The sequence below is a fragment of the Lepisosteus oculatus genome (genome assembly GCF_040954835.1).
Source record: "Lepisosteus oculatus isolate fLepOcu1 chromosome 22 unlocalized genomic scaffold, fLepOcu1.hap2 SUPER_22_unloc_1, whole genome shotgun sequence".
Classification (NCBI taxonomy): Eukaryota; Metazoa; Chordata; class Actinopteri; order Semionotiformes; family Lepisosteidae; genus Lepisosteus; species Lepisosteus oculatus.
This window is the reverse complement of record NW_027167649.1, coordinates 279,126-302,085: the sequence shown is the minus strand read 5'-3', so window position 1 is coordinate 302,085 and position 22,960 is coordinate 279,126. Positions and strand designations below refer to the sequence as shown.

Below are 22,960 nucleotides of genomic sequence, written 5' to 3'. Positions count from 1 at the left end.
TTTTCCCTTATTTGTACTTTGTGTATAGAGTTAGTTTACGTTGTCAGGTACATTCTGCACACATAGTTGATTTTTGTAATAGTAACACTAGTTTAGGGCGGGTGAATGCCGTTTTCTTGTATGGTTTTGGGAGGTCAGTGAAGGTTAGCTAGGCTGTTTGAAGATGCCGAAGACCGTGTGTTTTTGGTTTTCTTTTGTAGTAAGGTTAGCTTTCCCAAACCTTCTTAGCCAGTTCCATTTTATTTGTTGTTTTCTTTTCTTTGGCACTACTATAGTTCCCTTACCCTGTGTGTTATTGTGTCTTATCACATACCAGTAACTTATTCACTTAAAATAATCACTTTTTGCACCAACCCTTGTTGTCACGCTTCCTAAGTCCCTCACCAGAACCCACCTGTATCCAAAAATTATCCTAAATGTTACACCCCTTTACCCCTAGATACTTGGGGTCATAACATTTTTCGGGGCTCATCCGGGAGATCAAATCCCAGTGTTAAGGATTTCTTTTTTGGTTGCAGAATTTTGGTGTTTGTACTTTTGTGCATTTTGGGACTGGTTAGCGTTATCGGGTATTTGTTTAGGAATAAGGACTGCTATAGGATTCTGATTTGTGGATTGTGTTTTTGGCAAGGTAGTTATGGCCACTTTTGATTTGCAAACGTTTGTGGAGGAGCCTTCCTTTGAGCAGCTGGAGAGGTGTAGGAAGGACGAATTGCTCCAAATTGCTGATCACTTCCAGATTCAGGTATCGACGCAAGCTCTTAAAAGGAACATCAAGAGAGCTGTGATTGATAAATTGGTGGAATTAGAAGTCTTTGCACTAGCGAGCAACGACGCCAGTCCTCCTCGGGCTGGTGCTAAATCTGCTATGGCTAGCGAAGAACACATTGAGGTGCAGGTGGTGGCTAAAGACTTAACGGAGGCAGACGTCAAGGCCACATTACCTCCCTTTGAACCGTTCTCTCCGGTCTCCACTGGGTCAAAAAATGAGATTCGCCTGAAAGTTCATCTGGCCTGCTTGCAAATAGAGGCGCAGGAAAAAGCCCAGGCACGCCAGGTAGAATTTGAGTTGAGCCTTTGTAGCGGACGGCTTCCTCTGCATTGTGTCAAATGAACACCCAGGGACACCAGGTAGAGGTCTGCGATTTTATTTCCTGATAGAACATAAAACGTGGGTGTTACGCTAAATGTCTCTCTCTCTCCCGATTGGCATCCACAATGCATCTGAGACTCTCCTTATTATATCATATTATATAAAATAACAGAATAATAATAATATCTAGAATGATATATAAGATCTAACAATATAAAGAATGATATATAAAAATAATAGATTACATATATAAATGTAATTATATAATATAATATATAATTAACACAATACCCACCATCTATGTACATTCAGATGACTACACATATATCATATCAATATCAAATCAATTACAATGATTGTTATACACCCATAATTAGCCCCTTTCTTTTCCCATGTTTTATCTATCATCACATTATATGTACTCTCCATGATATAAGACACACCTAACATATTAAATAAGAAAGAAAAAAATTATAACAAAATGGCCGACATACCTTATAGAACATAAAACACATGGGCGTTACACACGCTAAATGTCTCTCTCTCCTGCTTAGCAAAATATAACATGGGGTTAAACACCATATAATGCATTAAACATTACCTTTATGAACTACCGTGATTAATTGGGCACACAACTGTAATATTCACAGAAATAAGATATATAATATCACCACATGATATGTAATAAAAAGAAATTAAAAAAATAACGCTTGCATGCTAACTTGCATGACCACGTGTCGCTAGCACCACACTACACTCCATTACGGTACGTTAGCATATCGCAACAGGCCCTCCAGATCAGACATCCTAACTTTCTAATTAATCAAATAAACATTACGTGCAACCCAATAATGCTGCACAGTCTTCGTCACATGGTCACCAATATATTACGCCACACTAGTAATCATTTAAAACAGAAAATAAATTGAAGAAGGCTCCACAGCCGAAACGTTCTGACCAATATGTTAGAATATTGACCAAACGGATGGCATATTTTCATTAATATCTCCGAAACAGTGCAAACTATATAGCTTAAAACCCAATGCAAGTGAAAGCAGAGACCCAGAGTTTTCATTTAATGTCCATTAACCCCAGCTTTAAACGCAGCATCATGTCTGCCATCAAATGAAAGTGTGTTTAATATTGAGGAATAATGGCCAAACAGATGGGATATTTTCATTAAGTTCTCCGAAACGATGCATACTACAAGCTCAAAATCCAATACATGTGAAAGCAGAGACCCATAGCTTTCATTTAATACCCATTAACCCCGGTTTTAAACGCAGCATCATGTCTGCCATCATAAGAATATACGTCCAATATTTTAGAATATTGACCAAACCGATGGCATATTTTCATTAATATCTCCGAAACGGTGCATACTACAAGCTTAAAACACAATGCATGTGAAAGCAGAGACCCAGAGCTTTCATTTAATGTCCATTAACAATGGTTTTAAACGCAGCATCAGTTATGATTGGGATTCTAAGTTTAAAAACCACTTATTCTTAATTCAAGAAGTTGGAATCCAACCGCACAGGGCCGCGTAACTAGTTAGCATGCCGGAGTCTTGTTCGTTATCAGAATTAACCAGACAATTCGCTCCACCAACTAAGAACGGCCACGCACCACCACCCACAGAATCGAGAAAGAGCTATCAATCTGTCAATCCTTTCCGTGTCCGGGCCGGGTGAGGTTTCCCGTGTTGAGTCAAATTAAGCCGCAGGCTCCACTCCTGGTGGTGCCCTTCCGTCAATTCCTTTAAGTTTCAGCTTTGCAACCATACTCCCCCCGGAACCCAAAGACTTTGGTTTCCCGGATGCTGCCCAGCGGGTCATGGGAACAACGCCGCCGGATCGCGAGTCGGCATCGTTTATGGTCGGAACTACAACGGTATCTGATCGTCTTCGAACCTCCGACTTTCGTTCTTGATTAATGAAAACATTCTTGGCAAATGCTTTCACTTTCGTCTGTCTTGCGCCAGCCCAAGAATTTCACCTCTAGCGGCGCAATACGAATGCCCCCGGCCATCCCTCTTAATCGTGGCACCAGTTCCGGAAACCCACAAAATAGAACCGGAGTCCTATTCCATTATTCCTAGCTAAAACACTTATCCATACTCGGTTGAATTTCACATACTTTTCACTTTGAAAGTCAGCTGTGAAATCATTAAGAAATTAATGATACAACTGATTTTTCTCTTCACTAAACTTACCAAATTCTCAGAGTAGAGTTATCTGTGAATTCCTTTGACCTGCTGTGGTCTGCACAATCGGTAAGAATCACAGAACAATGAGGGGCCAATTTTAATACATTGCAATCTTACAGTTTGTTTCATACATTTTTTAGTTATGAGATCAAAAATAAAAAAAATATTTTAATCCCAAAACAAGAAGCAGTCATTGTTCATGATGGTCACAATTAGAAGTTGTATTGAAATTATATAGAAAATCTAAAAGTTTGAAAAGGCTAATTGCGCAATAATTTTTATTATTTTTTTATAAAATTATGGCAATAAAATATGACAGCATTCACAACTAGTATGGTTAAACTCAATTGATTTTTATATAACATATTTCATAACAAGGTTGACCTGAGACACTTAACATAGCTGGGTGATGATACATGATGTTACAATATAGAAAGAGTAAAAGCCAGAAGATAACTGAGGAGAGGAACCAAAAACTCCTTAGTAAGGAGAGAAAAAAAACCTCTAGGGGTCCAAGATCAACTGACTGCCCAACCCCTCTGGGTATGCTAACATTATACAATTAGAAAAATAGTTTGGAGGCAAAAGACAAAACTCTCGCACAGTCCTATTTTCAGTTTTTCTGCATTATTGATTTCTTCTTCAAAGGTGTTAGGCAGGTGAAAATGTGTGATTTGTCCTGAGCAGCACTGTCATCCTGGTCATCACACCTCTTCATGTACATCCTTGCATCTTTTCTGGTAGTGAATGGCAGGTGACAGCTACAAAAAATAACATATGCATAATCATTATGATTGTGTTGAAAACAAAATTAAAAAATAAAAGCCTAAGCAACTCTGTGCATTAACATTTCTAATATTCACAATTGTGAATCATTAAAAAACAAATGCAGTAGAATTAGGCTGTGAAACTGATCAAATGCCATAAGCCCTATTCAAATTCGTGACTGATTTTCCAGGATGGAGACAATTTTATTTTGTTTAAGAAACTGATCTCTGTCGTAAATAGAAATCCCAGCTCAGTGATAGAAACTAGCCATGTTAGCAGATTATTACTTTACAGTTTAAAAAGTAATTAATTAATGTGGTCACAAATAATATCTTGGCTTTCAGACCATAATATGCTTTTAACAGTTTACTGAAAAAATGTTCCCAGCAGTTTAGCTCCAAAATGAAAATGAAATGGTTTCATTTTGTGTTATGTCAAGGGTGTCCACTGTATAGAAATTCAATTTTAAAACATTGTTGAAATGACAAACCACTGGAAATACAGGTTTATCTAACCTCTAACTCATTAACAATGTTCATTGCTGTTGTCCTTAAACTTTTCAGAAATTTTAATTACGAAAATAAAGCAATTGTTCCCTAGACTAATCTTTTGTGTTCTGTTCGCTGTGAATCAGAAAGGTGCTGTTCTTGAAGTCCAGTCAGTCTCTGTTATCTTTCTTCCCAAGAGGAATGCCATCTAATTCCAACAAACTTCTTTTTCTTCTGCTTGTCTAAGGATGAACTGAAATGAAGCAATTAGTATTTCAGTGGCAGAACATAATCTGTCATATATACCTCTCCAGTGCTTTCGATGCACAAATGGTGTCCTGACGAAAAATTCTTCTGTTTGGTAATGTTGGGCAGTTTCAAAAGAAGCTTATCGATATGATTATCAAAAATCTATTCTGTAGATAATGAAAGAAAATAACTAAAAAATCAGAGTAAGAATTATTATCCAGACTTATCTTTCTGTTCTCTTTCAATAAGAACGGTGTTATTAATGAAGTCCAGTCGGTCTCATTCCATCTCTCTTCCCAAGAGGCTGCCCGTCTAATGCTGCTGAAAACTCCATTGTCCATTCTGGGAATGCTGTGCTGTTCAGATAGTGTCAACAAATTTCAAAAATAGTTCACATCTTTAAATCTTTTTATGTTTTGTTTACAGCATGTGGCATTTTTTTGCAGTAACAATTGAGTGGGGTATTTAATTTGGCTCTATGCTCTTCTGAAAATCATTTGTTGGGCATCGCATACCCCCCCCCCCAATATACTTGCTATACTTGCTGATGAGAATGAGAAATGCCATATTCTAGATAATAAAATAAACAGAATTCTAACCATAATTTCAAGCTACAAGAAAATACATATCTGCAAAACTTGTGCTTTCATATACCTACTAAGTATTGTTTTAAATGCTTAGTGATCCAACAACTCCAGAGCCTGTTCTTCTCCTTGAAATGATTTCCTTGAAACACTGAAATCAAAGAGGAGCTCTTCTCTTTCAGCAATATCCCTATTTGCCAAAAACAGAATTGTCAGGATGGGCTGTTCGTTGATTATGAATGTCTCTAATACAGGTCTGATGTTGTCCCTTTTCTTAGAGAAATGTATCTGCATTCCGATCGTCTCCTTATCTTGATGACAGGTGCAGTGTTCACCACAAGCGTCAATGCACATTTTTTGTACAGGTCCATCAAAAAAGATAAATATTTAATTTCTCCTTCTGGCATCTGGTCCATTAGGGCTTCTGCAGCTGTCTTTGTGATGACCTCACCATGAAAATCACACACAACCTCTCCCTTCTGGAAATGTCTGGAAGTCAAGACCTTCTTCCCTTTCACAGGATCGACAACGATGTGCAGGCCTTTCCACCTTTGACGCTTTACCAACTTTTTAATTTCATTATCATTTGGTGGCAGTTCCAAGTTTGTCTTCCACTTCTCAAGAACGTCAGATGCTGTTGATGCATTGGCTGACCATCCCATCTTTTGAATATAGCAGGTTACCTGTCTTTCTGTTGGTAACTGTCTAGCGTAATGGTCTGGAAAGAAAATGACAATATACATTCTCAGAATATATTCTAAACTTACATTAAGTGTTTGTTGGTGAAAATAATTGATTTGTACATTTACCAGTAATATTCTGCTGTCTCATCTTCCTCTGCTCTGTTCTCCACCTGTCATAACAGTGACGGTCATGACTTCCAGTCAGGCTAACACGCTTCTTCTTTTTGGGAAGCTGTCCATCTAATGTCACCGGAAACACCTGTATCAGTTGTTGGAAGGCTGTAGAATAATCGAACTTCGTAGAAGTAAATCCTGCAGCTGCCATAGTGGATCTTGACCTTGATCTGTTGTAAGTATTTAAATAAAATATCACAGGTCTTTGTAACACAATGTAAAAAATGAATGAAAAGGGAATATTAGATTCCAACTTACTCCACAAGTGGTGTGCGTTGTTCAGAGTCTGATGTTTTCTCCCGTGAGCTTGACTTGAAGTTAAAAAAATAAGTAATTGTGTAATTGTAGTTTTGTGAGATACTGATTTTGTTTACTCATTTTGAGATCACAGTGACACTTACTGCGATCCTTCTTCTGCAAAGCCTTCAATCACTTCGATTGCTGAGCAGATGTTGGCATGTGTCAGCATTCTATAAGGTTTCTCTGCCGTAGAATTGGAATGTGCTAAATTATCTGCAACAATGCTCTTCTGTGCATCTGTTACATTTATTGCGGCCGTCTCAAATGCCCTCCTGGCAACCTGGCTAGTAATGAATGGCAAGCAGTACCTACAAAATAAACAAGCAAGCATATGTGATCATTTCCAACTCACCAAAAAAAAAAAAAAAGATGCTGATGGACAAAAGAAATACAACATTTTCCGGAATAATAATACTATACCTTAGTTGCTATAGTTATAGCTTATGTACTTTCACAAAAAGTTGTCAATTTGTCTGACCAGCAATAAAGCTAGTACAGTGAGGCATTGCAACTTGGCAATCATGCAAAAGCTCATTAGGTGCACTACAATGAGGTCCAGGTGAAACATTGTCAGAACCAGGTCACCTTTTAAAAAGACTTAATTCAAAGCTTAGGTCACTGCAAGGAAAAGGCCACACCTAGTCAGTTGTCTGTGCATTCCATAATGCCTTGAATGTCACCAGAAAAAAGGAAGGGAGCCATTGGCATGCTGCAGGCGGGGGGCAGAGTGTGGAGGTGTTGCATTTATTTTTCCATCAGTTTATATTAATTATATATATTTAATATATAATATAATATTATTATAATATATAATATTATAATAATATTATTCTGCTTACTTCTTATACAGTCTTCTCAAGTCGTTGGTAGGATTGTAAATAGGATCTCCAGCAGATGAAATGAAAAACTTCTCTTCCTCCTGTCCACAGCTGCTGTCCTTGGCAGTAGAGTGCAGTTGTGTGAAGTACACATGAAACATCTGATGGAAAACAAAATGCAATTATGGTACATTCCAAATATTCTTAGATATTGCAAATGATGGTAGCTATACAGGGAGAGGTCTTTTTTTCTATATTAACATGTATTTTAATTGGCTTCTATGAAAATTGCCTGTGGTTTAAGTGTGTGTGTCTTGTGATGGACTGGTGTCACATTATGTGTGTTCCTCTGCTTTGCACCCACCGCTTGACAGGAAGGTTCCAGTTCTACCACAACCCTTAAGGGATATTTCAGTGTAGCCATCAACTTAGATGTTCCTCTTCTTCATTCAATGCAAAGGACGCCAATTGCTGTGATGCAGTTTTGTGCTCTTTCACACCAATTATGACCATTTTTTGTCCACTTGGTGAAACAACAGTCTTTCTTTGCATCCATTCCTCAACCTGTAATAGCAAGAAAATAAAATAAATATGCCAACCTGTAAGACGATCGCAAACCCCTACTCTTAAAGGCGCTCCAGCCCTTCCTCATTTGCCTCATTCACCGCATCTGTTCCTTGTTCCTACCCTGTTTCAGTTCACCTCTAAAAGCCAGGCGCTCACTTCACTTGAGGCTCTGCACCTGATCTCCGCATCGTGCGAGCCCGGGTCCTGGTTGTGCCTGGCTCTGTTGTGTTTTTAGCTTCCTGCTCCTGTTCCTGTTCCCCCCGCCGGTCCCGACCCGGCACCTGTTTTTAATCCCTGGTTTTTGGATAGATTACATGGACATGGACCTTTGCTTTTTTGGATTCTCCCTTGGACTTATTCTTTGGATTGTTTGCCTCGGCCACACTTCCCCGGATCACCAGCACTGCATGGACACGCCCCCCTGTTTTCATCCCCCATTTCCTGCATGACTTTTTCCCCAGTGTTTCCTCACAATGATGTTTATGGCTGACATCATTTCACATGGGTGAAAGCTAAGGAATAAAAACATGTACAATGGAGATACCACTGCTTAATTTTAAATGCCTTTAAAAAATAAATACCTCCTGAGAACAATTTGCCACTCCCAAATCCTTGGTAAGGTACTGTTTGAATCCAGCCAGGAGGAGCATCCAGGGAGTGCTTTCTATAGAGTCCAGCTTGGGCCACTCTCTTCAGGAGAGCCTGCTGATACTTTTTAACTACTGGGGGTCTGTAAGAATATAAAACACCGGTTTAAACATTTAATACCTATAAGACAAATTAGAATTTTAGTAAAAAATAGATACATCGGAAAAATAAAAAGTCTTACTGCTGATAGAGTTCTTTGGAGCTCACATCTTCCCCTTCCTTATCCGCTTCTGCTTCAATTTCTGGAGCAGCCTCTGGCATCTCTTCCTCCTGGACAGCGGCCTCTTGCTCAGGGCCGCTGGAATACAGGTAGATTAATAATAATAATAATAATAATAATAATAATAAACTTTATTTTATATAGCGCCTTTAAAGGTGGCTTCTCAAAGCGCTTTACAGGATGACAATAACAATAAATAAGAAGACTACAACAATAAATAAGAAAAATTCACAAGACAGGACACAATTATAATTACAACAATACAACAATAACAATAGAGGAGACTGTGGAAGATGGTATTAAGAAGAGCAGAGGGGTGAAGAATGGAACCAGTTAAGTAAAGGCTTTTCTGAAAAGGAGGGTTTTGAGTCTGGATTTGAAGGAGTTTAGAGAAGGTGACTCTCTAATATCCTTGGGCAAGGAGTTCCAGAGCTTGGGGGCATAGCAGGAGAAGGCCCTGTCACCCATACAATGTAGACGGGCTTGGGGGACAGTAAGGAGGGCAGAATTTGAAGAGCGGAGGTTGCGAGGTGGGGAGTAGGGCGATAAAAGTTCAGACAGGTATTGAGGTGCCAAGCCATGTAAAGCCTTGTAGGTGAGCATGAGGATTTTAAAGTCTACGCGGAATTTGACCGGAAGCCAGTGCAAGGACTCCAGGATAGGAGTAATGTGAACACTTGCACTAGATCTGGTCAGGATTCTGGCTGCTGAATTTTGGACATACTGCAGCTTGTTCAGAGTAGATTTAGATACCCCAGGGAGCAGAGCATTGCAGTAGTCAATTCGAGAGAATACAAATATGTTGATCAGTTTTTCAGCCACAGTTAATGATAGCATAGGGCGTAGTCTTGCGATATTTCTAAGGTGAAAAAAAGATGTTTTGACAGTATGCTGTACATGTGGGTCGAATGTTAAGCCAGAATCGAATATAACCCCAAGGTTTTTCAATTTTGATTGGAGCTCAAGTACAGAGCCATCTACAGACAGGGTTACAGGACTGGCTTTACGAAGTTGATGGGGGGTACCAATAAGCATGACTTCAGTCTTGTCACAGTTAAGATGAAGGAAGTTTTGAGTCATCCAAATTTTTATGTCAGAGATGCAATTAGATAGAATAGAGACAGCCACATCAGTGTCGGGTTTGGTATGGATGTATATTTGAGTATCGTCAGCGTAAAAATGAAAGCTGAGGCCATGTGATCTTAAAAGCTGACCAAGTGGGAACATGTAAATGCTGAAGAGCAAGGGGCCCAGTATTGAGCCCTGAGGGACACCAGACTTGAGAAGACCAATTTCAGACCTGTACCCATTGAGAGAGACAAAGTGACAGTGATCAGTGAGGTAAGACTTAAACCATTTGAGGGCAGTGTCAGAGACTCCAAACACAGTCTCGAGACGAGAAAGCAAGATGTTATGGTCAACAGTGTCAAAGGCAGCACTGAGATCAAGAAGGATGAGTATGGAAAGAGAACCAGAATCAGAAGCTATTAGGAGATCGCAAGATTCTTTTCAACATGCTTTAACATAATATGTTGTAACAATGATTTCAAAAAGAAACTACAGAAGCCTTACAAATTAAAAATATCTCACCGTGCCAATGTGTCTTCAGGCTTCCCACGTACAAAAAGGCCCAAGGACTCCAGCAGTCTTACAACCACTGTCCCGTTTGCCTCACCAGACACGATCTCTGTTTTGTTGTAATCCACGATGGCCCTGTTCTTCAGATGATTTATCTTTCCTCGCCTGTTGAGAGGCCATCCTGATCTCCTCTGCCGTGGCGTGCTTCGTACACACCCTCTTCAAGTGAGCAGGAAGCTGATCAAAAGTATTCAGGCACATCTTACACACCAGGGGAATCCTTGCGGGTTTCCTTTGAAAATAAATAATATAATTTGTGTATAGAAACAAGCTAAGACTGATTTCTTAAATTATCCTTAATTTTCTCTCTCATAGTTTGAGCATAATGATTTTATTGTATTTATATCAGAATTGCTCATTGCTACAAATGAAATAATGGCTTAATATAAAAAAGTGAACTCTTACTTGGTCTCAGTCACAAACTTTCCAATAGGAGCCATTGTGGAGTTCAAAAACTGCTGGTCCTAGAAGTGGGGAAGGAATTTTATAAGATAAATTGAATTACAACAGAAGGACTGGCTGAGGGAACACTGGAATATATACAAATTCCAACTAGTGAGGAGTCCATATAGACAATGCTACCTTTCATATTCAGTATAAGATGGAGAGATTAAATTGGCCCTGAAAATTCACTGCAATGAGAAACTGCTCCTGCCACTGTATATGAACAAACATACATGCTCATCTATATTCATTTGCAGTTACATTATTGCAATGAATCTGTATCCAAAAAAGGATGTGCTCCATCTCGTCAGTAGATTGGATTCCAAAACTGATTTGGGTCAATATACATTACCTTAGAAGATAAGGTACAGTCTACTGTAGGGAAACATTAACTTAGAAAGCATTGGCCTTCCCCGGGGGGCAGGTAGGTGCAAAAGATAAACCTTTATGCTATCTTTATCTTAAGATAAGTGGCAAAGCAGTATTTTTCCAAGTTTCACCAAGCTCATCATGTTGCCATAGTAGACAAAGTTCTATAAAATGTTAAATAAACAGCATCTTGGTCTTTCAATACTGTACAAGGCGAATTAAACTGTCCCTGGTAATGCAAAGTAATGAGAAGCATCCCAGAAACTTTATCTCTAGAAACATTAGCTGTTTTATACTATCATGTAATTTAGTGTGATGTTGTCAGAATTCAAGGACATTATCACACACAGAAATTGGTTCAGTTGAATCTAAAAAACACAGCTAAACATGGGTTTAAATGTAAAATAGAAGTCTTACCTCTTGTCAGAATCCTCCTGAATGATAGCTACATACACGATGTCCCTCTTGGATCCATGGCAGTGATGCAGCATTAATCTCCCAGCCCATATCATATCATATCAACTTGTGGGCTCTGTTCTGGGTGAAATCAAACTGTGTCTTTTATGAAGCACAGTCTCAGTCCATCTCTTCCCAAGAGGCTGCTGAAACATTACAATGCACTTCTGTTGTGTCTGCATGTTCTCCTGGACCTCAATCAGCTGCTTTGTGGCTTCTCATGTGTCCTACTGGCAACATGCCAGGAGATGAGTGGCAGGCGGACTCTACAAAACAGCAGAAGCACATTAATATGATTTTGTTGAAGGCACAATGAAAGAACAACTTCAAGAACTCCATTTGTTGCACTTTTCTATTGCTTTGAAATTCTCAGAAACCTGTCATATTTTAAAAGCTGCAGTGGACTGAGTCTGCTTATCTGCTCCAATGCAGTAAATCATTATGGAATGTGATAGACTTTGCTGGGGAGTGACACCTGTTAGAGTAAAAAATCTCCTTTGTGTAAGAGACAGGTCTCTATTAAACAGAAATCACAGCTCAGTCATAGATAGGAACCGCTATAGCTAATAATTGAAACCGGCCAGGACCGATAGTCGACAATAATTGAAACCGCTATAGCTAATAATTGCCTCTCAATTCCAAAATCAACTGGATTTGGTGCTCTGAATACATTTTTTTTTCAATTAAAATAATTACAACAGTTTATGGCTAAAATGAAAATAAAATGCAGTCATTGTAGATTCGGTCTACGGCATCTATTGAACTGCAATTAAAGTTTTAAAACATTCTTGTAAAGATAAATCACTTTTCATTAAATGTCTAACTTCTTAATGAGGTTTTAAAATATCTCTGTAGTCCAAAAATAATTGCTGTAGTCCTTAGCCTTTTCAGAAACCTTCACTAAAAGGTTTAAGGAATTGTTATCTAGACTCATCTTGTAGGCTCTGTTCTTGGTGTCATTCATGAAGTTTAGTGAGTCTCAGCCGATGTCTCTTCCCAAGCGGCTGCCCATCTAATGCTGCTGGAAACTCCAGTGTCCGTTCTGGGAATGCTGGGCCATCACCCGTCTTCTGACAATCATATCTCCTTTGTCTGTGAACAATACATTCATAAATCAATAATTAGTGTAACACATCGTCTCAAAAAGATTTGAGAGTTTGTTTAATTTCAACTGACCCAAAAGGAGATGTCTTACACTGAAAAAGATTATTTGCATTGCTCCACTGATCATGAACTAATTGGAAAACTTTTAAGTGGAGTGATCGCTCTTTTGAAACATTCAGATAAAGTCGACAGTTTTTCAAAAGTGGTGACAATTAGACCTCTTCATTCCAAAACTTTCAATAAGAACAAGAGCTGGGCAGATGTCTCATAGTGTTTTGTCTTGGGAATATTTGTGTGGGATGGCTAATCAGCCTCTATGCTCTTCTGAGCTTCATCTATCTAATTTTTACTGTCTCTTATCCCCTCCTGGTGCCCTAGCTGTTGGAGAATGAGACATGTCATCTTCAAAACAATGACACAAACAATACTGAGATAGATTTCAAGTCACAAGAAGACACTATCTTTAATAGCTGAAAGAAAATATGTTCAACATACTTACAAAGTATTTTCTGGAACTGGTTAGTTATCCAACCACTCTAGAGCCTGTACTTCACCCTGAAATGATTTCCTCGAAACTCTGTAATCAAAGAGGAGCTCCTCTCCCTCAGCAATGTCCCTCTTCGCTATAAACAGAATTCTCATGACGGGCTGTCCGTTGATTATGAATGACTCTCTGACAGCCCTGATGTTGTCTTTTTTCTTAGAGGAATTTATCCACCTTCCGATCGTCTCCTTATCCGGGTGGCAGGCGCAATGTTCTTCACAAGCATCAATGCACATTTTTTGTGCAGGTCCGTCAAAAAAGAAAAGACGTCTCATTTTTCCCTCTGCCATATGTGCCATTAGGACTTCTGCAGTTGTCTTTGTGATGACCTCGCCATGGTAATCACATACCACCTCTGCCTTCTGGAAACGCCTGGAAGTCACAACCTTCTTCCCCTTCACTGGATCGTCAGTGATAGTCAGGCCTCTCCAGGTTTGACGCTTTACCAGCTTTTTAATTTGCCTTACATTTGGTTGTGCACCTGTGTTGGGCTTCCACTTCTCAAGCACTTCAGATGCTTTTGGTGTATTTGCAGTCCAGCTCATCTTTTGAAAATAGCGAGTCACCTGGCCTTCCGTTGGTAACCGGAAAGCGTAATGGTCTGGAATGAAAACCAGAACAGAAACCCTCAGAAATGATTCCAAATTCACTTTCTTTGTCTGTTTCTCTGTGAAAATAATTGATATGTAAACTTACCAATAATGTTCTGCAGTCTCATCTTCCTCTGATCTGATCTCCACCTGTCGTAACAGTGTCGGTCATGACTTCCAGTCAGTCTCAGGCGCTCTTTCTTTCTGGGAAGCTGCCCGTCTAACAACACTGGAAACTCCCGTGTCAGCTCCTGGAAGGCTGTTGCATCATCCATCTTTGGATTTCCAGATCCTGCAGCTGCCACAGTGCATTTTGGTGTTGATCTGATGTAAAAACGAATATTAGATCACAATAATCTCTGTAACACATTGGCTGAAAAGAACTGAAAGCAGTGTTATACAGCAGATGCGCATACTGCAGCACTGAGTGGTGATTGCTCTTTCAAAAGCATTAAGTAATTGCTGTTTATGACACAAGAATATTTTGTCATCTGTTCAGAACATGGTGATACTTACTGAGCTCCCTCCTCTGCAACACCTTCAATGACTTCAATGGCTGAGCAGATGTTGTCATGTGTCAGTATCCTATAGTGTTTCTCTGCAGTACCATCTGAGTGGGCCAGATAATCCGCCACAATGCTGTTCTGTGCATCTGTGAGCCTCTTTGTGGCCGTCTCAAATGCCCTCCTGGCAGCCTGGCTGGTGATGAATGAGAGGTGGTATCTACAAAATAAACACATACACAAAGTGTATGATTGTTTCCAAGCCACAGACAGTTTGATTAATACATTAAAACAACTTTGTGATTTGGTTTACTTCTCATGCAGTCTTCGCAGGTCATTGGAAGGACTATAAATTGGCTCCCCCACAGAAGAAATGAAAAAATGTTCAGTCTCTGTTCCACAGATGCTGTCAGTGGCAGTACAGCGTAGTTTAGTGAAGTAAAGGTGAAACATCTGAAATAACAGACAAAATGCAGTTATTGTACTTTGTATTGTATTGTTGAATGCCGAAGACAGATGTTGACAATGAACTGGAGAGAGTATATCAACGTAACTTTCACACTTACATGTTCCTCTTCTTCATTCAGTGCAAAGCATGTCAGCTGCTGTGAGGAGGTTGTGTGCTTTTTCACTGCTATTATCACCAGTTTTTGCCCTCTTTGTGACACAAAATTCTTTCTCTGCATCCATTCCTGGACCTGAAATCACAAGCAATTCAATAAATAATAACTGATTCATAACTGCCAATGATCATTTTACAGTATCAACAGCAGCACCCAGCAATGAAGTGTATGGAGAGTGTTGAGTGTTTCAATCAGTCAGTCTGACCCACTTGGCTGGGTGCTAAGCTTCTGTAGGACGAGGCAGCTGGGATCCCAATGAGGACTCACAAGTAGGGGATGGTATGGAAGAGAGGTGCCAAGAGGTGGAAGCGAGATAAATGTGAAAGAGAGAAGGGGCTTACATATAACATGAGGAGGTGTCATCAAGAATGATTATGATTTAGTGCCGCTGAGGCTGTTTGAACTTGATGTTTGCCATTCACTAACTCTTGTTACATATGAAGTTACTGAAGAGAAGCTGGGGTGGAAATCAAATTCCACTCTCATACTTCCACTGTCCAATCTCTCTGACTGAACACAGAGCTTAGAGCATCTTCTCCCCCACCCTTCCCTCCAGTCCAGGATCACTGGCACAGCAGGTCTCCCTGTAAAGGCCCTAAGTTACAGGAGCGCCACCTAAGTGACAGCGATGAGCCCTGACCAGCACTGTGTAGCGGCGAGGCTTAATAATAAGGCAGAATTAAGTGTTTCTGAGCTTTCCCAAATTAGGCCTCATTTCTCTGTTCATCTCTGTGGTGCAGCCACAGAGAAACCATTCATGCAAGGTGATTTAAGGTCCAAGGACAGCTCCCAAAGGGGGATGCACTTAGCTAAGCCTGGCTATCATGATCAATGGTCACCCATTGGCGCCTATCTGTCTAGGGAGTGCGAGTTGGACATCTGGACTGCATTACTAAGTGTCAGGACTAAGTGACTCATATCTCACCTTGATCAACCAATCAGGGACCGGTAGGGCCGAGTAACCCACGTGGGACTCTGATGCCCATGGAACTTTCAGCCAATCAATGAGCTGAAGTTCCTCCAGGTAAAAACAGGCAACACAGAGAGCCTGAGAGATTCAACAAGATTCAGACTGAGATTCAGATCCAACAATTCTAGAAGGAATTCAAAGGAGAATCCCAAGGGCAGGACATTCTCGCAGCGCGCCTCCTGACCATCCTGAGACTCAGCCCGGACGACCACGGAATGGCCAGTGTGTCCGAGTGCCAGAACTTTCCTTTGTTCTAAGAGTCTAGAGTGGAGGTTGCCAGAGAGTAACCAGCAGCAGGCCTCCTGAACAGGTCGGAACTGTGGAAAGCTGAATCACTATTCAGAACTAGCTCTTCATCAGGAACGAACCGGTCCTCTTCCTGACTTGCTGGGACCCACAGTCATCTTTTCTCCTGTGCACAAACTTTGCTAGTTAAAGCCAACACTAACTAGCCGGACAGTGAGCATCAGCAGCGCACCGTCGCAAGCCGCACAGCACAGCCTGGCACCGAGCCAGAGAGCGCGGATTGGACAGCACAGCCTGCAACTGTTTCTTTGTGCCCGCAGGAGATCTGAATCCCCAAAGATTGGATGAGTATTCAACTTCAATGCATTACAGCTCGAGAATTCAATTGTTATCCCAACCAGTTGATATCAATTTAATTCCTAAGAGTTATGTACTTGTTTGAGTATCTAATGTAGAAGTTGTAACCAAGTTCACTTTACGAAACGGTCTTAATGAATGATATACTGAACGTATGTCCTCTTGATATGTGTAACTCTTTGTAACTGATTGAATATATATCTTTTGTATTCTGATAACCCTCTCGATAAGATCTGTTAGGTTTATATGCATATTCTATGTATTAATAAATGTATCCTCGTGCATTAGTACCTGTGTGTGTGCGTTGTTTGAGTTGGATTCTAAAGCCATCAAAAGAATCAACTTTGTGATTTACTGCTACAATTAATAATTGTCTCAGTAAATGCCCAAACCCTACAGAACTGGTGCCTTCAGAGAGCCACTATGATTACATATTTGGCGTCCCTGAACCACTTTTCTCTACAACTGTTATTCTGTCTCTTTATGAATGTCAGATCATTGTTTCATTGTTAGAATTTGGCCAAACAACTGAAATATGCATGACTGTCATGCTTACTGTCATATTCTTTACCACCCGTGGGTGCTGTAGGTGCTTCAGCTGGAGAATGGCCTGCAGGTAATACAGCACAAGAAGCTGCTCAGGCATGGTGATGTCTTCAGAGGTGTGCGTCTTCTTCAGTATCCGCTCCACATCTCTCTTTGCAGCCCTCAGCACCTTCCAGCAGTCACTGGCGCTCGGCCCAGGAGTCTGCAGCTGTCTGTATCTGTGGCAAAAGGAGTAGTACCATCAATGTCAATTCCCATCATGTACTGGAACTGGAAACCAACTGGAATCAGAGTTCCAAATGGAACATACCTCTTTCTGATTACTTCCTTTGAGACATCCTTGCTTTTTTTCTGCTGAATGTCCTTTAGGATGCTCTGGAAGATGATGATGATGTTAGCCAGGCTGGGATCCTCCTGTCTTAGGTTGGTGGCATTCAGGATGTAGCACAGGAACCGGTTGATATTTTTGATGTAATTAGCAATGGTTTGGTGAGACAGTCCAGTCATCCTCAGTTGGTAAAAAAAATTGCGTGTTTTGGGAATGTCCTTCACAAACATCAAGGATGCTTTAGACGGATCCATAAAAAACAGAAATCTGGAAACGTTGTGTATCTAAAAAAAATGTTTTTAGGGTTTATTTTTAGGACTGGCACAATCTCAGATGGGTAAATTCTGTGCGAATGATTTAAAATATGTACTTTGTGAGCCTCTGCCCAGTTTTAAATACCTACCTCCTGAGAGCAGTTTACCACACCCAGGTCCTGGATAAGGTACTGTTTAAACCCAGCCAGGAGAGGAACATCCAGATTGTGTTTTCTGTATAGTCCAGCCCGGGCCACTCTCTTCCGGAGAGCCTGCTGATAACTCTTCACTACTGGGGTCCTGTAGGGATATAGGACACTAATCATAGAATGATTTCATACATAAGAGAGCCGGTGGAATTATTAATCAAAATGGAAACATGAGAGGAAAGTCTTACTGCTGCTCCAGTTCTTCAGACCTCCCATGTTCCCCTTCATCTTCCTCGTCCTCCTCAGTCTCTGGAGGAGCCTGCGGCAGCTCTTTCTGCTGGACTGCATGCACTTCCTCAGGGCATCTGGAACTGTAAAAGTACCATTTCATAAAATACTAACCAAGATAACCGGTTTCAAAAAAGCCTTTGAAAATACAATGAAGAAATGGCAAAATTGAATCTCTCACCTTGCTGGTTTGTCTTCAGGTTTCCCACGTACAAAACAGCCCATGGACTCCACCAGTCTCACAGCTAGGTTCCTATTTGCCTTGTCAAACAATAGCTCTATGCTCTCGTAATCCACAACATGCCCATTCCTCAGGTGATTCATCAAATCCTTCCTGGCCTGGCGAGAGGTCATCCTGATCTCCTCTGGTGTGGCTTGCTTCATACACACCCTCTTCAAGTGAGCAGGAAGCTGGTCAAATGTCCTCAGGCATATCTTGCATACCAGGGGAATCCTGTTGGGTTTCCTAAGACAACATAGAAAAATGTTTGTCTATAGAAACAAGAGAAAGCCTACATTTTCCTAATTAAGCTTTCTCCCTAATTGTATTTTATCAGCTAGGTACATGATTCTGAAATAAAACATGACTTTGTACAACAACAATGAACTCTTACTTGGTGGATGTTCCAACTGAAGCCATGTGAGATCTGTCCCCAGACGTCTTCAGATGTAAAAGACTGAGGGAATTTTCCTTTTCAAAAGATATATGAAGAATTAAGTCTACATTATTAATATCAGGGGAAGTCAAAATGAATTAGCTAAAACAATTCCCTTAGGTTCCCATCTAATTGCCAGCAACCATACCACCCTGCAACTCACAACTGGCAACCCACTGAAGCTAAGCAGGTGTGAGCCTTGTCAGTACCTGGATGGGAGACCTCCTGAGAAAAAGGAAAGTAATTAAAGTAAGGCTGCTGGAAGAGGTGTTAGTGGTGCCAGCAGGGAACGCTCACCCTGCAGTCTATGTGGGTCTTAATGCCCCAGAGTAGTGACAGAGAAACTGTACTGTAGAAAGGTGCTGTCTTTCGGATGGGTCGTAAAACTGACCTGTTGGGTCCTGACCCCCTGTGGTGTTACCCCAGCATCGTGGCTAAATTTCCCATTGGCCTTTACCAATCATGGCCTCATAATAATCCCTATTTATGAATTGGCTTTATCACACTGTTCTTCTCCCCACTGAGAGCTGGTGTGGTAAGTATTCTGGCACACGATGGCTGCCATCACATCAGAAAGAAATGAGTTTTACATTTGTTCTGTAAGTACTTTTTCAGAGATGTTCTGAACAATAACACATTAAAAGATAACTGTATAATATTCATATTTAAATGAAATCTTAGTGCTATTTTACATATTCCAATAAACAGAGAATGTTTGAAAGTCTCTAAACAATGGGAGATGAGTTAGGAAGTCTTAAAGTTTTAATCGTAGTCTTTAAAAGCAATAAATATCATGTCAAAACTAAAAATCAGTAAGATCATTGGGGCACATTAAGCTCTGCTTCCACTTTCCTTATTCAATATTCTGACACTGTTATATCTTCCATAAGCTTCTGTGAAGATGTATGCATACCCACAAAACAGTTAAGATATATGGCAATAAGAATCCATGGTTCTCAAAAGAATTACAAGACCTGTGCCATAAAGAGAACAGGTCTTTTATCATGGTTGACTGAACTGAATATATCTCTGACAAATCAAATCCGGTGAACACAGGATCCAGGTGGTCTGCACAGTGACATATTGTCTAGAGCCCTTCAATCAAGATTCTCAAAGAGCACATCAAACTGAAGTTTACCTGGCAGGCTGGGGCCTTTGACCAGATTTTTTGTTTCATAATTGGTCATTTTTTTCTTTTTCTTCACAGTTTCAGAGTGTCCACTCTAAATCCTGGTCCTGAATCTTCAAAAAAATCGTGCCCTAATGGCTACAAGCCAGACCAACTGCTCTGAGCTAGAAGGCTATGAATGGCTTTGAGCATCTGGCGCTTAAGCACCTCCAGCTGTGCCCATCTCCCCTGTTGGATCCTTAACAGTCTGCCTCTCGGGCAATCAAGTCTGCTGAGGATGCTGTTAACCTGGCTCTCCACTTGACACTCCAGCACTTGGAAGAACCATATTTTTGCTCGTTGCTTTGTTTGGATTTTAGATTGGCCTTCATCACCATTAACCCACATAAACTAATTATTAAGTTGGTAGTAGTGTTGTTGGCCTGTATAAGCATATATGATGTTTAAATACAATTTCTTACCTTTTGTCGGCAATATTGATTGCAGAAGCTGAACTCAGATGTTAATGATAGAAAATCCAGATCTTCAGGTTTTTTCTACCGCTTAAATAGAGGAGAAATTGAAAATGCATCCAACAGTAGAAATGCTGAAGAGCTCATCCAGTGAGTTGTGTCTCAGATGGAATTGGTGTCTCTAGTGAGTAGAGAGATGTGGCTTATCAAAAGAAATCAGTTCGGCTGCTCCACCCCCGCAGTCTCCTCCCCTCCTCCAAGCCCAGCCTTTTATTCAATCTAACGAACCAGATCATGTCACGGAAAATAACGGCTTTCATATTAGCACACATCACTAGAAAAGGATTATATTTCTATATTTCTCTTACATACAATTTATTTACAAGTGTTGTTATTGCGTGGGCCCTTCATTGTGTGGTTCCCATATGTTTGTACAGTAAATACAGCGGGAGGAGTTTTACTCACTACACTCAAAACTTACAGTACAGAGACGTTCTGAACGACAAAACATAACGATTCTTAATCCCACAAGAAAGAAAAGAACAATCTTAATGTTAAGACATAATAAATTGTGTTCTTTCCAGTAGTAATTTGTACTACCAACCAGCCCATCATTGGGAACAGTCCAATTACCCATTAATGTAATGATTCCTCGTTCTACTTCTTTTTGAGAAGAAGACATTTTAAAAAAATCAGGAAGAAGTAAGAGTGCAAAGGAATATTTTAATGATCTCTAGTTAAATTGGAGAATGAACTGCCTCTCTGTCCCCCAGTCTGAGAACAGCAGGTGTCTGTCTCAGGTTACACCCAGACCCTCACAGACACAGGAGATGGAGGCTATAACATCCTGACTCTGAATGTCTCTCTGTGGACTTCTCTGAATGTCTGAATGTCTCTAACTATCTACTTAGCATGTCAATCAGCCCCATCAGTCTGTGCAGGAAGGGAAACTACTGAAGCTAACCTCCAACCTGAAATTAGATTCCATGAGACACAATTATCTGTCTTTAGCGCCACGGTGAAAACAAAACTAAAACAATAATGAGAGTACGTTAATAAAGGAACAAGTAATAGGTTTATCCATGCTGAAAAGAGAAGAGAGAAAAAATTCATCTGTGAAGCCTTCTTCAGGTGTGAGCAGGGGTGAATATTTTAATAAACCTGTGTGAGCAAGATCTGTGATCTACATGAGACTTGGAAGAAGGTACATAGTGACATACTACATATATTGAGAATCTCAGTCATTATATACATCATGCTAACACACACTCTTCTGAAAAAATAAGAATATCATATTAAATACATCATGCTAACAGTGACAGACCTTGCTTCAGTGTGCCTCAGTGCTTTCACTCCACCTACACTCTTCTGAAGAAATTAGACGGAATGGAGGAACATGCTGTAAGATGTTGGTGCCACAATAATATTTTCTTGGTTAGCTGAATATCCAGCTATATAAATAGACTAAACACAAAGAAAAGTCTTTTCTGATCACTATTACATAATGTGAAATGTACAGTACACAAAATTAATTTCATAGACTCACTTCAACAATTTATAAATAACATGAACAAAAATCACATTTCTGACAGAGCGCCACTATGAAGCTAAAATGCAGCACTCATGGTGTGTTCAACTAGCACTCATATTTTAAATGAGCAATTAACATCTTACACATTAATCTCTAACCCAGACATTAAATGATTATTTTCCTGATATGCAAACTAAAATATCTTCATTTAATTCTGAATGTTTAATTTGTTGCCTTGCTACAGAGTAAAATATTTTTGATGCGAAAGTGTCTGGTTCTTATGCCGCTTCAGATTTGTTGACATTTTTCAACTTATAATGTTAGCCACATTCTGCTTCCTTATCTTCAGTAATATTGAAATAATAAAAGAGTTTTTCTTGGTTTGCTCGTCGTATATAAAGTATCTCAGACTCCAAATCTTTTTCTTCCAGCTGAAAGCAAGGAGAACCACAAACATTTATTTCATCTCCTCGCCTTTTCTTTTTTCTAATCAAGGTGCTCCGATTTGAATCTTTAATCTAATTAGCACAGTGTATACATCTCATTGTCTGTCTACGTAGCAATCAATTAACACACAATGGGGATTCATGACGGGGGGTGTGGGGAAGACCGAATGGAAAGAACTGCAGCTCAACAAAGGAGAAGAGGAGAGAGAGCAGCATACCCTGATACTGGAGATTCTCACACAGCAGTAGCCCTGAGGGGTGCCTCAGGGCTACTGCTGTGTGAGAATCTCACAGCTCTGGGATTATTCCCAACGCAGCCGGCTTGCTACTGGCCAGACAGAAAGTAAATGCGTAAACGGCCAACTTCATGTGATGAAAATAATTTCCGTTTGAGTTTAGTCAAACAGGTCATTTTGACTCATCCTAATTCACTCAAATAAAAATGCAAAGCAATTTAGTCTTCATCACGGTCACTGTGGATTTTATTCGCTAGCATTTCGTCATTGTTAACTAAAATAAGAAAAAGCTAATTAATG

The 22,960-nt window shown here is 40.1% G+C and overlaps 1 protein-coding gene and 1 long non-coding RNA gene across 8 annotated transcripts; both read right to left on the bottom strand.

Moving 5' to 3' along the window:
- Positions 1-3,634: 3,634 nt before the first annotated feature.
- Positions 3,635-15,141, bottom strand: LOC138225627 (uncharacterized). 7 transcript variants are annotated; one of them, XR_011184094.1, is made up of 17 exons: positions 15,016-15,141; positions 14,763-14,902; positions 14,463-14,669; positions 14,053-14,270; positions 13,312-13,957; positions 11,670-12,800; positions 10,845-10,903; positions 10,392-10,671; positions 8,763-8,879; positions 8,515-8,663; positions 7,731-7,930; positions 7,388-7,527; positions 6,507-6,856; positions 6,201-6,418; positions 5,466-6,109; positions 4,586-5,163; positions 3,635-4,063 (listed from the first exon to the last, which is right to left on the bottom strand). It is a non-coding gene; the product is annotated as an uncharacterized lncRNA (long non-coding RNA). The 7 variants fall into 7 exon arrangements; XR_011184092.1 differs by having other exon boundaries at positions 4,865-5,163; XR_011184093.1 differs by having other exon boundaries at positions 3,635-5,163; positions 6,507-6,559; positions 6,650-6,856.
- A 454-nt stretch (positions 15,142-15,595) lies between these two features.
- On the bottom strand, positions 15,596-20,654 carry LOC138225614 (uncharacterized). Its single transcript, XM_069186226.1, has 8 exons — positions 20,457-20,654; positions 18,825-18,901; positions 18,392-18,676; positions 18,171-18,293; positions 17,923-18,073; positions 17,502-17,803; positions 17,202-17,409; positions 15,596-15,667 (listed from the first exon to the last, which is right to left on the bottom strand). Exons 2-8 carry the CDS (start codon positions 18,848-18,850, stop codon positions 15,596-15,598), a joined length of 1,167 nt encoding a protein of 388 aa, XP_069042327.1. The 5' UTR covers positions 18,851-18,901; positions 20,457-20,654.
- Between the last annotated feature and the right edge of the window lie 2,306 nt (positions 20,655-22,960).